Here is a 15,253-nt window from a genome sequence, read left to right on the forward strand (position 1 = left end):
AAATCTAAAGGCCCCGTTTATTGATTGGTCGAAACCTACAGCAACTATGAAAAATTCCAAACAGCACGAAATAATCCTGATAATGTCAGACTCGATTTCCCATGGGATACGATTAGCTAGGCATCTTCTTTTAGCTAAGGTACTTACAAAAAGTATGTACAATTACTTACTTTTTACAATCAGTTAATTAATTTGTTCAAAGAAAGGTGTAAATATAAACAATAAAATGCTTTCTTTGATGATTCATGTGGGTTATAAAGGTAGCGATTAATACAAAAACATTATGTAATCCGCTATATAACGCGGGGTATATATGTTTCTTCTGCAATGTCGCCACCTTTATATCCTGCATGAATCACCAAAGAACGCATTTTATTGTTTAAATAATACAATTCCAGGATATAATTTGCGTTCAAAGTTAAGAGACACCCAACCACTTCAATATATTTTAACAAGTACATTTGTATTTGGAAATTTGGATTAACAAGATCATCATAACTCATTTCAGCATTGAATCATCATTTAATCATAATTTATTTTCAACAAATAGACTCATATTTGCATCGAAGTGTTCAAACATATTGAGTTTAATAAAAATCTTTATTTAATCTTTGAGTGCCCTGTCTGCGTTATGGTGCTTAAATTGCAGTAGCTTTGAATTCCACACACTTTGCATTCAAAAATATTTGAAATGTTATTACCTTTCATGTGTGTGAAATAACGATCGATATAAGTAGATATTTTCATATTCTCTGGTTAAAAAGACTGCCATATTTTTAATCACGTAATTTTGGTACCCTAGGCATTACATCTATGACCAAGTTTTACAAACAAAGATTGAGAATACTCAAAATTACATATTACATTGTGACTAAATAACACTGAATTATTAGGCTTAAGAAAAAAAGTATACAGTTTTATGCTAACCGATTTAGAATTTTATTTTTTTGCACGCCTTATAAATAAAACAAATACATGAACCATTTAAATTTAACCAAAAATGTATGAGTAAGTGTTTAGGTTTTAGTAGGGAAGTTCATTTCCTCATAATCACTGGATCTTTGACAGCCTGATTTCACCTTCTGATCAGTCTTTACACAAGGATTCAAATCACCCTCTGACACATTGATGGCGTCACATTCGTTGCTAGTTTTTCCTTTTATGCTGCAAATTGAGGTAGTAGGACTCTTATCCCTCTCTTCTATGTCGTCATAGTTTACATCTGCATAAGATCTTGCAGACCTGTCACTTATTGTTAGATACGAACAAACATCTTTGTTTACTTCATCAGTCCCAGATGCACGTACATTTTCTTTAGATTTTGCTTCTAGAATTTAAAACACATATCACATTTTTAAAAAAGAAAATATAACACAAAATAAACCTATTGAATTATATGTTTAAAACATTTTATTATATCATTTGATTATTAGCAATCTAATTTTAAAAAAGTTTTTTTTTACCTGTTCCAAGGGAAAATTTGTCTGATTTCCGTCTACAGAAAAAATCAGTTTGTGTAATCATCAATATTGTACTATGTTAGAGATATTCGATGAATACGTACTTTGGTTGTGATATTACATAAACGTGCATCAGTCTTTCTGTTTATAGTTTATTTTGTTGTAAACATATGTATAAGTTACTCGTGATAATTTAGTTATTACCTGTGTAAGACACAAAAGCAAAACACGTTAAATATAACACCTAGCACCAGTAGTGGGGCTATGGTAATTCCGACAACTTTCAGCAATTGGTATGCATCACCCTTTGCATATGGAATAGTTAAATTATTCCTCCTAACGTTCAGCGGGTATTGCGTAGTGTTATGCAGCTCTGTAATAAAACATTACAACATAATGATTTCATAAAGACAACATCGTCCATACAAAAATGATTAGTCTTGAGTCTAATTACATAATATGAGAATTAAGATACTGATTATTTTGTAAATATCTGATTTTTTTTCTAGAACTGTCAGATATAAATGATTACAAATGTTATATTTGGAAATACATGTACATAAAAATGATATATTTATAAAAATATTATTTTTGCTTTACATATTGCGGTTCAAATGTACTTGAGTTTGTATAAAAATCATGATGTAACACTAAACTTACATTTCTTCTTTTGATAATTATATGATATTTTTAATACAACATACGCATTTGGTTGATTGGTATTTTGAAGGAAAAATCGGCTGGTATTATGCCAGTCCATTGTCATATATAAACATTTTTAAATACTAGCAAATGCAGTTAATCATATAAGTTTGAGTTTTCAAATTTATTCGGAAAATATATCTTGTTATCTATAGTTTTGCTGGCATTGATACAGTTTACAAACATTGGATTGCAGATCAATTTAAGTTCAACCTTTAATATCAGTCGCCTATAGAAAAAGTTTAGACAGAGGAAGTGAAATCTTTAGAACACAATATTACCTTTTGTTTGGTTTATTGTACTACCGTTGATTGTGCAACCTTCAACAGGATCGCAATATTCATCTGCAGAACAGTTACAAACATGGTAACATCCATGACCATATGTATTATCTAAGCACCGTACAGAACAGTTACACCCATAACTACCAGTTGCGCAAGCTGAAATGATTTTATAGGTATCTAAATAAATGCTTCTAAACTGCATTAGATTGGGTTAAATTTTTAAATAGTCAAAAAGTTAAATAATTAAAACTTACGTTCGCAGCCCTGAGATCCTATCATAAAGTTGGCTTGACAGGAATTTGGCCTGTTTGGATCACGAAGAGTGAAACAGAGCAGACATATATTGCATGTTAGTTTTAAGCTTCCTATAACTTTTAATCTTTCAAACTTATCGTAGATGATTAGAGCAAAATCAATTTTATACGCAATGTTAGAATATGAACAGGTGCCTATTCTGGAGAGAGAAAAAACCCAACGCACGTCAATGAAACACATCAAAAGATTATTATAATAGTGACTTATTTATTATGAGTTTGTCTTACACTTAAGTTACGTATCTACATGTCATTGAACCACACCTACCAATCATTTACATGACATCCTTCATGGATACTCCACGTGCATATAATGACACTCACTAATACACTTTCACAATTAATCATTTCTGCTGTTTGCCATAAATATTAAATAGACTTTTTCTACAAGTCTACTTTAGGCGTGTTTAACAATTTCAGTTCCATCAGAGCATTCCGAACAGATCATTTAGCATATGTTATTTGAAATAAACAGGAATTTCCGCTTTCAAGAATGTTGCATTTAAATTTAACAAAATTACATTTCTCCTAGAGATTTCACATGTTACAGAGTTTTAGAAAAGTGGTGTTAAACAAGGCACCATGGTTTATAATATTGTTGAAAATTTAATTGTGAATGATTTGTCCGTGTAAGAGCAGTTTTCCGTTAAAACCGAATCATTTGTATCTTCCATATTTATCTTATATTTTTATCTCTGTATCATATTTGACTCCATTGCATGCACAAATGAATGTTTTTGGTCTTTCTTATTTTTTTTTTAATTAAAAAGATACACAACATATCCTTTAAAATCCTTTTAAAGTATACAAGTAGGCAGACATCGTTTGTTTGAACAATCTGACATGTATATTACGGATTATTGAGTCAAGCCCTTTAGTATACTAAACAACTTAAATTGAGTTGACAAAGTAACGAAGTCGAGCCAAATCATCGATACGATTAATTTTGAATAGCCGTACTGTTTGATTTACATACATGAACAATTTCTGCTGCTATTTAAACGCGAGTGTTTGTTGTTTTTATTTTCATATTTTAATATATTTATGTTTTAACTTTAAAAAGATCAAACTATTGCAATTCAGACAATGTCGTCTTAAAGTTGTGACATTTCAATGATTTTACAATGGTTTTTTTAATCAGATCGATGTACATTTATAATTAATTCTTTGACATTAAATTACAACGCACAAGTACAAGTAGAATAGCATTGACGGTAGCGTTGCCATTCGTCGACGAAGAGTCCGATCAAATTTTCTTTTTCAAAGATTTGCGATTTCACTAAGCTATTTTATACAAACATATAGACTTTTATATAAACATGATGAAAATTTTTGTTCTGCATGTAACATTTCAAAGATTCCTTTGGCTAATTTTTTCATAAAAATTGAATTCTGTCAATTATCAACAGTGTACTAAATTTTTAAACCTAAAACTGGGTATTAAAATTTTTCTGTACACTTTGTGATTACTTGAATATTTCATCATCACTCGACTGGTGTCACAGCAGGTGACTGACAGCAATGTGATACCGATATCTTTTGGTATCACTTTTAATACCTTGTGGTCCTCTTCTTATTCATTGGGTAGTGATAAGGACGGACTACTTTTTCCCTCCTCCGCCCCGTCATAATGGACGCTGCATACAATATGACCGATCTTTCACTGATAGTAAAAGAGGAATGAACCTCGATGTTTTCGTCATTGGTCCCATGTTCAAGTACTCTTCCAGTTGATTTCAAATTTGGGTTGACTTCAATAGTTTAACATGTTAATTATTTAAATGCATATGTTGAGATCATTTTATTGAACATTAAATTAAAACGATATGTTTGCTATCATTTATCTTGTTTTAATACTTACATATGTAATATCTTCACTAATGAACGAAAAAGTTCTACATAGCCTATAGCTTGGCCAAGAGATATTGATCCTGATCTGCGTCTGCATAAAAAACCATCTTTTAATACTCAATCATATAATGGTATTGCAGTCATAAATGAATGTGCTGGAGTGTTTGACAATCAAGATAAGAATTTTTCTACTTAAATGCTATGTTGTAACAAGAAATTGCGATCAAGCTGCTGAATGTACAACTTTAATTTATAAAGATAATTGTTAAGTATAAAGTACTGTAAATTTTGTGGTTTTGTGAAAAAGTAAAAAATCAATATTTACGTTGGATACAATATTTGTACAACCACAACTCATAATATTTGTTTTAATCACTTGTATATGCATTGAAATAGGACACAAACTACATTTTTTGTACATTGGAAAGAACACGAATTGACAGAATGTGTGTTTGTCTCATCTATTGTATTTGCTATTGTACTTTTAAAAAATTATACTGATTAATTTTTTTAAATGAATGATTTTTTTCTAAAATACTTATTTTTTATTATATACCTGTAGTCCTAGTTTTGTTGGAAGAACCAGAGTTCATCGCCATAACAATCACAACCATGGTACATGTGATGCACCCCTGACTGTATGTAACAATCGGGCACGGTTCTGAACAATTACAGCCGTAACACTCTGACTCACAGGCTCTAATGTGAGATAGATAGATAGATAGATAGATAGATAGATAGATAGATAGATAGATAGATAGATAGATAGATAGATAGAGAGAGAGAGAGAGAGAGAGAGAGAGAGAGAGAGATTGATAGGTTGATAGATAGATAGATGATATATATATATATATATATATATATATATATATATATATATATATATATATATATATATATATATATATATATATATATATATATATATATATATATTAGTGTTAAATCTAAAGCAAACTAGCGTGGCGCGGCGCCATGCCCCATTTCATCAGCCCCATGCCCTTTTTCTATACGCCATGCCCTTTTAATAATAAATAAAAGAGATGCCCATATTATTGAAAGTAAATTTAATTCAAAACCACCATTGCCCTAGCCTCTGTTTTGATTGCAAAGTTAAACCCAAATTCGCTGGACTTCACGCACGAGTGACCTGAGACAATAGACGATACAGGTAAACTGGAGAGGCCCAAACTGAGGGGGTATACACAGCTGTCCTGTATAAATGAATGATTTGACACCTAATTACTGGTACAATAATTTGATAAATAACATCTGAATTATATCCTTGAAATTTGTAGGCTCAAGCTAGCTTATCATTGAGACATCGTAAGGTTATCTGTAAATAGAATTAATACAAAAGAATATATTTTGTGGAGATTATTTGAAATTTTAACACTGAGACACCTAAAACCATGTTTTGACTAATGAAACATTTTAATAAAAATCTAGATGTGAAATTTTCTTATTCTTTTGTAAGCTTTTAAACAATCGTCAGATTAACCAGAATTTTCTCTGTTTTCCAGAAAACGTAACTCTTCTTCTTGAAGAATTCAGAAGTTTAATTCATAAGAAAAGATTGTTATGCAGATTTTAATACAAATTGGTTTTCAAAAAGCTTAAAACAACAATTTGAATATTCAAATTTCTGTGGTAAAAGGGGATTAATAATTTTGCCATCAGTTGTCTACATTTTCTCTTTTGACTGAGAAGTGGATAGGCATAGCTTACACCCATGCTATGCCTGTCCCCATATCAAAAGAGAATATTGTGTACATGATACATGTCCTATGATTCATTACTGATACAGATGTGTTTAAGTTCACATACATGTATTACATATGAAATAAAGAATTTTTAATGCGTTATACTTTAAAACTAGTCAGACCAATTCCATGACTGTTCTAAGGGATAAAAATAAATGTAAATCAATTTAAAAAAGAAAAAAAAAAGATTGAAAATAAAATATTGAATAAGACTTGTGTGAATGCAAAAGCAAATCATTTATTGTTCAATAATCTTGTTTCATTACAGATTTTGAGGTCACACTTGATTACGATACTAAATTTTCCTTATAATACGCTTGTTTCAAGGATTAATCATTCATAATATTTCGCAGAAAAAGGTGCCCCTTTCAAGGTTTTATAATATTTACCGCGGAGAAAAAAGTGCCCTTTTCACCATTATTTAACATGCCCTTTTCAAATCCTAGATTTAACACTATATATATATATATATATATATATATATATATATATATATATATATATATATATATATATATATATATATATATATATATATATATATTATTATTACCTACATGATCTTTATATAAAGTTAGATTTACAAACTAACTCACGTTAACAGCTGTGGGGACCTATTCTAAAATTGGTTTGACATGAGTGCGGCCTATAAGAAGTTTTTGAACATTATGAAAAAAAAAGTGATCTGTATTATAAATATTTAGTCTCATCAAATTAAATTGTATCTTGTTCGCATGTTAGTTATAATCAAAATTAAAATATCATTCCTCAACCCCGATATACAAAGATGTGCGTATATATTATTTTAATACACATAAATGCCCGCATTGATCACTCATTTACAATTGCTTAAAGTTGGAGTAAAAATCAACTTTACTGCATGCTTACGCAGTAACCCATATTTTTGCATGCAGTGGTAGACCCAAGCCGCACTACATACTTTTGCATGCATAAAATATACTGCGTTAACTCACCAGTCATTAACAAGGCACCCTCCATCGTTATGTCGCACAGCTATCATAAGAATGACGATATCATATGAAGTCATTATAACGATAGAACAATATAAAACGTAGATGTATGTGGATGAAATTGTAATCTAATAATCCATCCATTTTCAAAAAATCGTCACCACAAAGAATACCATGTGCAAATGACTAGCTAATTCATTCAAAGGACTTGGTTGCATTCTACAGAAACAATTGTTTTCATAAAATCATTTTTCGAAGCATTTTTTGACATGTCACAAGAATACAATTACAAGCCAAAAATAAGTATGATCTATCACTTGGTTTTGTCCATAAAGAAAGTTTATACGTGTCAGCTATTTTAAACTGAGGAAAAGAACGATTCGGGTCAAACAAGATATAATGTATGTATTGCTACTTTTTACGAAATGTCCAACAGATTTTTATTAACATTCAGAATAAAAATTTTTTCAATATTTTAATCAATTGAGATACATTTTAACCTTTCAAACTATGTCCATTCTGTTGATTCAACTTGCTCTGAAAACTAAATTCTGCTGATTTTGATAGTTACTGTAGCAGTAGGCGTATAGCATTATTCAAATGGTCGAGCACACTGCGTACAGCAAAAAATGATCACAGCTCATGATATTTTATAAGTTTCCAACTTTTATTCCCAATAGCATAAACACAGACTCAATGTATCATTTTGACATATATATGTATATATCTACCTATACAAATCACCGATTAGGGCTTAAAATTTGTTTTTTGCACATAATTATCAAAAGGAGTGAAACTTTCAATATTATAATGATTTTTAATTTCATTTATGCATTACACTCTATTTAAGGCACATAAAATTTAAAATTAAGGTTAAAGTTGCCTTTTCTAGTAGAAAAATAAATTCTAGTTAACGTCTTTAACAAAAAGATCATAACCTAGGTATCCATATGAAAAGAGGGAAGAAAAACTTTTATCTTAATGTATTATTTTAGCGATTCTTTTGGCTTATCCTTAATCAAAGTTGAACACTGTCAATTTTGACCAGTGTACCTAATTTGAAACTCAAGCTGGCTGGAGATTCGAAATTTTCTGAACACTTTGTGACTTTTTCAAATTCTTCCTAATCACTAGATCGTTGACTATCCGATTTGGTTTCCTCGGCTTTTGTCACAACAGGAGTCAAATATCCCTGTGATATCTTACTGGTATCACTTTTAATGCTTATATCCTCTTCTTTCTTGCTGTGAAAGGATACGGAAGGACTTGTTTTACTTTCGATGCTTAAGTCCTCTTTTTCACTGTGTAGTGATAACGAAAGACTACTTTTTTTGTCCTCTGCCTCGTCGTAATGGACAGCTGCATACAATCTGACTGATCTATCACTGATAGTGAGATATGAATGAACATCGATGTCCTCTTCATTGGTTCCTAGTTCAAGTACCCCCTCAGTTGATTTTACATCTGTGGTGTCATTCATATATTATCAAATATGTTTTTATATGTATAGTAAAAACATTTTGTTTAATTTGAACTAAACATTCTTTTTGCATTGTTTTCATATTCATTTATTAATATACTCAATAGAGTTAATTTGTTTAAAAAAATATTTAAAATATATACCTTTTTCAAGAGAAAACGAGTCTGATTTTCGTCTGCAGAAACAAAAAACAAAATTGTGCATTTTTCGTTTTGCATAATCAGCATCGATCAACGTAAAATTATTTTCAGCAGTTATTTTGGCTTTTGAGAACACAACTTTGTTTAATTTTCATAAATAACATTACTTCTACGACGGCTACCCATGTATATTTTGTTTTTAAGTTACCTGCATAAGAAACAGAAGCAAAGTGCATTGGAAATAACACCTATTGACAGTAGCGTGCCAGTGGTTATTCCGACAATAGTCAAAATTGTCAGTTGGTCTTTATCACTCTTCGACGAAGTGGTGCTTTTCACATCTCCTGTATTACTTCTAATATATGGCGTAGATTCAACTTTACCTACAGTAGAATACAAGACTGTTTCACAATTAATTGTATTCTATCAAAAGTAACATTCAAATTTATTTTGTAAATTTATCAAAATATTAATATTTTCATTTAATCACATGTATATAGCAAGTGATAAGATACAATTTTTTAATTTTCACTACTCTTTCTATTCTAAGCGACATGTATTATTAGTTTTCTCTTTTCAATACAAATTTAGAATATGATCGATTCAAAAAGATTTTTTATAAAAACTCTAGGGACCAATAATGTGTTTTGGAGTTTATGGCATAATCTTTATAGCTTTTTGAAATTTTTACATGTGCCTAAAATATAAAGCCATATTAAATGTTAAAACATGAAGATAATGAAGCCATGTACCCCAGAATGGTTGTAATTATTGAAAAGTACTTTTACTTTAAAATGGCTTTGATTAAAAACAAACGTAAAAACCAGCGTGAACAGATATTTTCATATTTACTCAATATTTTTAATGTTCACAACTAAAATAGTCATTGACAAATTACACTGCCCGCCAAACCAGTAATCATTGCACAAAAAGGAATTGTCCGTACATCATGTGATGCTATAGTATGGTTTACAAGCTTAGTTATTTCAAGTCTGAATAGAAAACTTCCGTGCAAACTTCAATCCTGTTTCATATCTGGTGCAAAAACATTCAGTGTTCGATTTAAAGTTTAGCTTTTAATCTGACTTATACCTGGAATCACATTATATTCTTGTCTTTCAAATGAGGTTTAACAGTACATGTAATTTAAAATTTAAAATTTAAAATATATTAAAATGTATGTTACATGTTATAGGTTAAATAATTTCTTAAAGATATATTTGTTCCTTAATTTTTAATCTGACTTGACTTCGAGGTACACCATACTTCACCCATAAGCAATTTTATTGCACAGTACCTAATATGCTAAATGTTTTATTACCGGTTGTTATATCTGTAGTCCTACTGTTGTTGGTACAACCTACTAAAGGATCACAGAATTGTTCATCAGAACAATCACAAACATGGTAACATCCCTGACCGTATGTACCACAGGGACACGGTTCTGAACAGTGACAGCCGTAACTACCAGACTCACAGGCTGTAATGACACGTAAATATGTACAAAATGATATTGATAGTACGTACATTTGTTGTGGCTTATTTTTAAATAACCAATCTTTTAAAAAAGCATACGTTCACATCTTTGAGGTCCTATTCTAAAGTTGGCTTGACACGAGTGCGGCCTGTTAAGAAAATAATATAAGCTATGATAACATGTCATTGTCGTAGTTAAAATTGTGTCATATTTACATGTTGAATTAAAAACAAGGTTCCCTCTTTTATACAACCTTGTTCATAAAAAATATATCATATCAAATAAAATTTGATAATCATAACAATGATGTGATATAAAATTTATTTTTAAATTTTAACCTAAATAAATTGAGAAGCAACATCGATCTTTTTCGAATATTGAATGTAACATGATCAGATCATCTTTAAGATTATTTTAAATTTAATAGAACTTGCATGGCATGAATATGTTTAGTGCGCGTTGATTGTCTATTTTCATGGTTAGGTCAATATAAAAGCTGCTTACATACACCATGCAAAATACGTTCGAATTCTGGAATAGACATAATACATATAAATACAGATAACTAAAAAGTAAAATACGTCTAAACAAACACCTACCAGTCATTAACATGGCATCCTCCATCACTATAGTGTACAACTACCATAAGAAGTGCAATAACAATACAATATGCCATCGCTGTTGGAATGGTATAATGACTTGTATTCTAACTATCAACAGTCCTTATTTCATATTTGCATCTCATATGTCACTTCCTATTGTTTGGCCAAGCTATAGATTTAGGATTTCAACAGGAAAATTCTCTCTATATATATTGCAATTAATTTGTTTAATTCACTGATAAAATATAGATCGCGGTTTAGAGAATATTCAAGCGGTTATGCATTTAAAAACCATGCATATTTGTAAGTTTGCGCAGTAAGCATACAGTACTGTAGGTTCCAACATGTGTATTGTTTGGGTGCTTTAATAAGACATACTTGACACGATATATATGTCTATCAATGCGCTAAGATTGTAGGAAAGTTCTCTTAAGTGGGGCAGCGACTCGAATCGATTGCACCAAACCCAAAGCAAACTATATAAAAAAGTTGATTACTTGAGGTTTTACGTATAATGATAATGTAATATGAATAGTGAACTTAGTTTATACTTCTTTAATTTAAACAATAAAAGGTTTTGGGGGCCTTTTGCTTTTTTTCGTTGGTTTTTTTTTTTGGGTGGGGTGTTTTGAGGGGTTGGGGGTGGGGTGATATGTCTTTGATTTTGGGGTTTTTTTGCGATTCATGCGGGCATGAAGGTACATGTAGCCAGCATAGAGCGTATGAATAATAAGAGAAAACATTTAAACGGATAACATTTACATTCATATCTGAATTATTGTATCAATTGTTTGTGTAAAGTGAGTAAAAGTTTGTAAATATTATTATTGTCGATCATGACGTTACACAAAAGGAACAGGTAGTGTACCATATATTTGAAAGCTACTGTGGTAACTGTTACTACTTGGAATGATGGAGTCAGTCCCTACATGTCCAAATTGTCCGTGCTGTTGGTGTAGTTTCAGTTTCGGTGATCAATAAGTAATCCATGCAAAGTCAATACAAAACATATTAAAATATATATGATTTTTAACCAATTTTTTAAGTTAAAGGATACCCTGACATCGCGTAAAATTTCAGTTTAGAGCTGAATGTATTGCATTCGATTTTCTTGAGAAATGGAGGACAAAAAAGGGAGTGGATGTAAGCATTTCGAAATTATATAAAGTTTGTCAGGCTGGATTTGTCTCTCCTTAATTTGTTTTTAGTCACAAAGGTGTATTTCTAAGAAAATCATTCACAAGTTTGTCATATTTTATTAGATCTCCTTTCTTTAGGATAATACAGTTTGATACTATACGACAAAATGTATTTCAAACGATCATATCAATTTTGAAATTACATTTTATTAGTTCATGTATACAAATACAACAATGTTGAATTTATTTCCGCTTTTAAAATTCCACTTCAACTTTAATTCATTTCAGTGTTCATGCAGGAAACGATGTGATTATCAACAATTATTCTAATTTTCAGTAAAATTTTACAGGAAGAGAGATATTCATATGTTTAAAAATGATACATACATGTAATTAGAAATGACCCCACTCCTCGGAGTAGGGGATCCAGGTATGCTTAACCCCCTATAGAAAACTAGTACATGTACTGTAAAAATTGATTCAATCTTTAATAACTCAATCTCTTTTAATCTCTTTTGTACCGGTTTTCCACAGTTAAATAATGTGCAAATTTAGGCAAATTTCTATCGATAAAAAAACATACATTTAAGTGCGAAAATAATATTCTTCATTGTACCAATATCTTGCACTTTTGGACAAACTATATATAAGTTCATCGCTATGATGACCGTGAGAGCATCTTTGAAACTTGTGGCATTTTTTGCCCTTATGTGAGCATCCCTTACCATTCGTTACATTGTGATGAATTATTTCAGTTAATTTAGAAAAATGCAGGAAAAAAACAAACATTGGAACATTTTCGGAGCCAACATTATGATGCAAATATCGTTTCGATCCTCCTGTTTATTTTTTTTTTCATAACATGATGAAAAGGAATTCTTGAATCAGGTCGTTAATATTAACAATTTATATAATTTGTGTTTATGTATTTGTGTTTAATAAATAACTTGATAAAAATCGCTTTCTTGTAGAAAAACAACTCGGTTATACACATAGAAAATATCTATTTAAAAAATCGGTCTTAATATAAAATCAAAATAATCAGGAAACAAAATAAAACTATGAAATTGATGAAATATTACATCAGTTCGATTATGTGTCTATTCTGACTTTCCCTTTCATTTAAAAAATTAAATATTCTGATCAATCACCTTGATTGTCCTTGTGATTTATTTGTTAAAATGCGGAAAATTAGCAGCCACATATACAACGATCAAAAATACTTTTTATAGAGTCATGTGCAGATCAAGAGGGGGGGGGGGGAGGGTCTAGTAAAATTATTGAAAATATGCCTGGGACCAACAGTCCAAGACTATATAAAAGTATTTTTCCGTCATATGTATATATTTAAGGTGGCTCACTACACCTTGGAATATTTTCTCAAATCAGCAGAAATTTACTTGATTATGATAAATATCATAATGGGTAAAAAGATATTTAAGTCAAATATGCAAAAAAAAAATTGTGCAATATTCAATGAAAAGTATCATTTTCGAAAATTTTATTCAGTAAACATGGGCAAAAGCTCCAGGCGGATTCGAACTCATGATCCGCGGTTCATAAGCCCAATACTTCAAGCACTGAGCTACAACGCTATACTACCCAATCGAACTATATAAACAATGTAACTAAACATTTAAATCGGCATCTTGTGACGTAGTGTCTTAAAAAGTACAAGTCTAGGTAAAGTGAAGTACCTTTTTAAAAACCAATGAATTACTTCATCACATGCATGTTTATCCTCTTGTAAATGTGTACCGCAAACAACGCCTTTAATTGTTACATTCATGTGTTTCATTTTTTTAAGTAAATCAAAATCAGTTTACATTTTAATAATGATGAAAATGATCACACTGTCAACACTAATTCATTAGAACAATGATATCAATTAAAAGATTGCATATTAATATGAGAAAAGATAGCATATTGATATTTCAAAACAACAACAAAAACAATGCATTGAATAAAATCTGAGTATACTCCTTCAATGATGTCCCATACAATTAGTGGAGGATAAAATATACATTTGAACATTAATATCAAATACAATATTCCTATAAGTTTTGTATTATTGTATTCTTTTTATTGATCTGTTACAAAATATTACTAATTTTTGTCTGAAAAAAAAATGGCATCTTGAAAGCATTCAAAGAAGATGGGGAACAAGATAGCGCAAATGTCCATTTGTTTTAGTCGTAAAATACAATTTCAAATTTAATTTTTTCCAACTAAATATACTTGATATTGTTCTAATACAAGTTTACAAAAGCAGAGTTTCTAACTATATTCAGTTTTGAATATTTAAACAGACGATAAGGAGAAAAATGAGTTCTAAAGTTTTTGTAGTATCGAACCCACAACCTAAAAACCTCTATAATGTTAGTTACTGTCTGGTGCTCTAACCACTGAGCCATTTCAGTCACAACAAACTTCATTGTTAAATGCTTTTTGCGACTTCATCCACGAATTTACGAACTTGAAGTATTTTTTCTAAAACGATCAACTGTTGGGATACAAAATGACAGTTCTAAAATATAGTGGGTCTTCTCTCCACGTTTTTTTTTTATTGAAATCGATCTTATTTCCTTTAAACCTTATATAGACTATGACAAAAATATGGAGCTCAGACCCACTCTATAAAAGAAAAGTAAAGGCATTGAGGTTCTAAAAATGACACTATTTTGAGGTTTTGACACGCATACGCCAGTTTAAATCAACTTAGAGTATTTTAAATATTTAACATATTTAAGGGTTATAAATCGATGGTATTGTAAATATACATTGTTTTCAATGACTTAGAAGTTTAATTTAGAAAAAAATTATGAGATTTATTTATATTTTAATTTTATAGTATCTTATCTATCCTCATATAGGCAGTTTACACGCCTTATTCACCCATTATCTTTAGAGTAACTTTAGGTCTAAAGTTTAATATTGCATTTGGGAACAGTGAACCGGACTTGAAACTCGGATTGATTACGTAGAATTTTCTGTACATTTATCGATTTCTTCAAATTCTTCATAATCACTAGATCGTTGACTACCCGATTTGGTTTCCTCGGCTGTTGTC

General features: G+C 30.3%; 2 protein-coding genes across 2 annotated transcripts; both read right to left on the reverse strand.

Moving 5' to 3' along the window:
• Positions 1–600: 600 nt before the first annotated feature.
• LOC128187999 (multiple epidermal growth factor-like domains protein 10) lies at positions 601–3,212 on the reverse strand. Its single transcript, XM_052858746.1, has 6 exons — positions 3,029–3,212; positions 2,701–2,750; positions 2,444–2,602; positions 1,665–1,833; positions 1,464–1,495; positions 601–1,327 (listed from the first exon to the last, which is right to left on the reverse strand). Exons 1-6 carry the CDS (start codon positions 3,106–3,108, stop codon positions 1,017–1,019), a joined length of 801 nt encoding a protein of 266 aa, XP_052714706.1. The 5' UTR covers positions 3,109–3,212; the 3' UTR covers positions 601–1,016.
• A 4,799-nt stretch (positions 3,213–8,011) lies between these two features.
• Positions 8,012–11,521, reverse strand: LOC128187998 (uncharacterized). The gene is made up of 6 exons (XM_052858745.1): positions 11,042–11,521; positions 10,541–10,590; positions 10,287–10,445; positions 9,174–9,348; positions 8,969–9,000; positions 8,012–8,809 (listed from the first exon to the last, which is right to left on the reverse strand). The coding sequence occupies exons 1-6, from the start codon at positions 11,116–11,118 to the stop codon at positions 8,469–8,471; spliced, it is 834 nt and encodes a 277-aa protein (XP_052714705.1). The 5' UTR covers positions 11,119–11,521; the 3' UTR covers positions 8,012–8,468.
• Positions 11,522–15,253: the final 3,732 nt, after the last annotated feature.

This window comes from Crassostrea angulata, chromosome 6 (genome assembly GCF_025612915.1).
Source record: "Crassostrea angulata isolate pt1a10 chromosome 6, ASM2561291v2, whole genome shotgun sequence".
Taxonomy (NCBI): domain Eukaryota; kingdom Metazoa; phylum Mollusca; class Bivalvia; order Ostreida; family Ostreidae; genus Magallana; species Magallana angulata.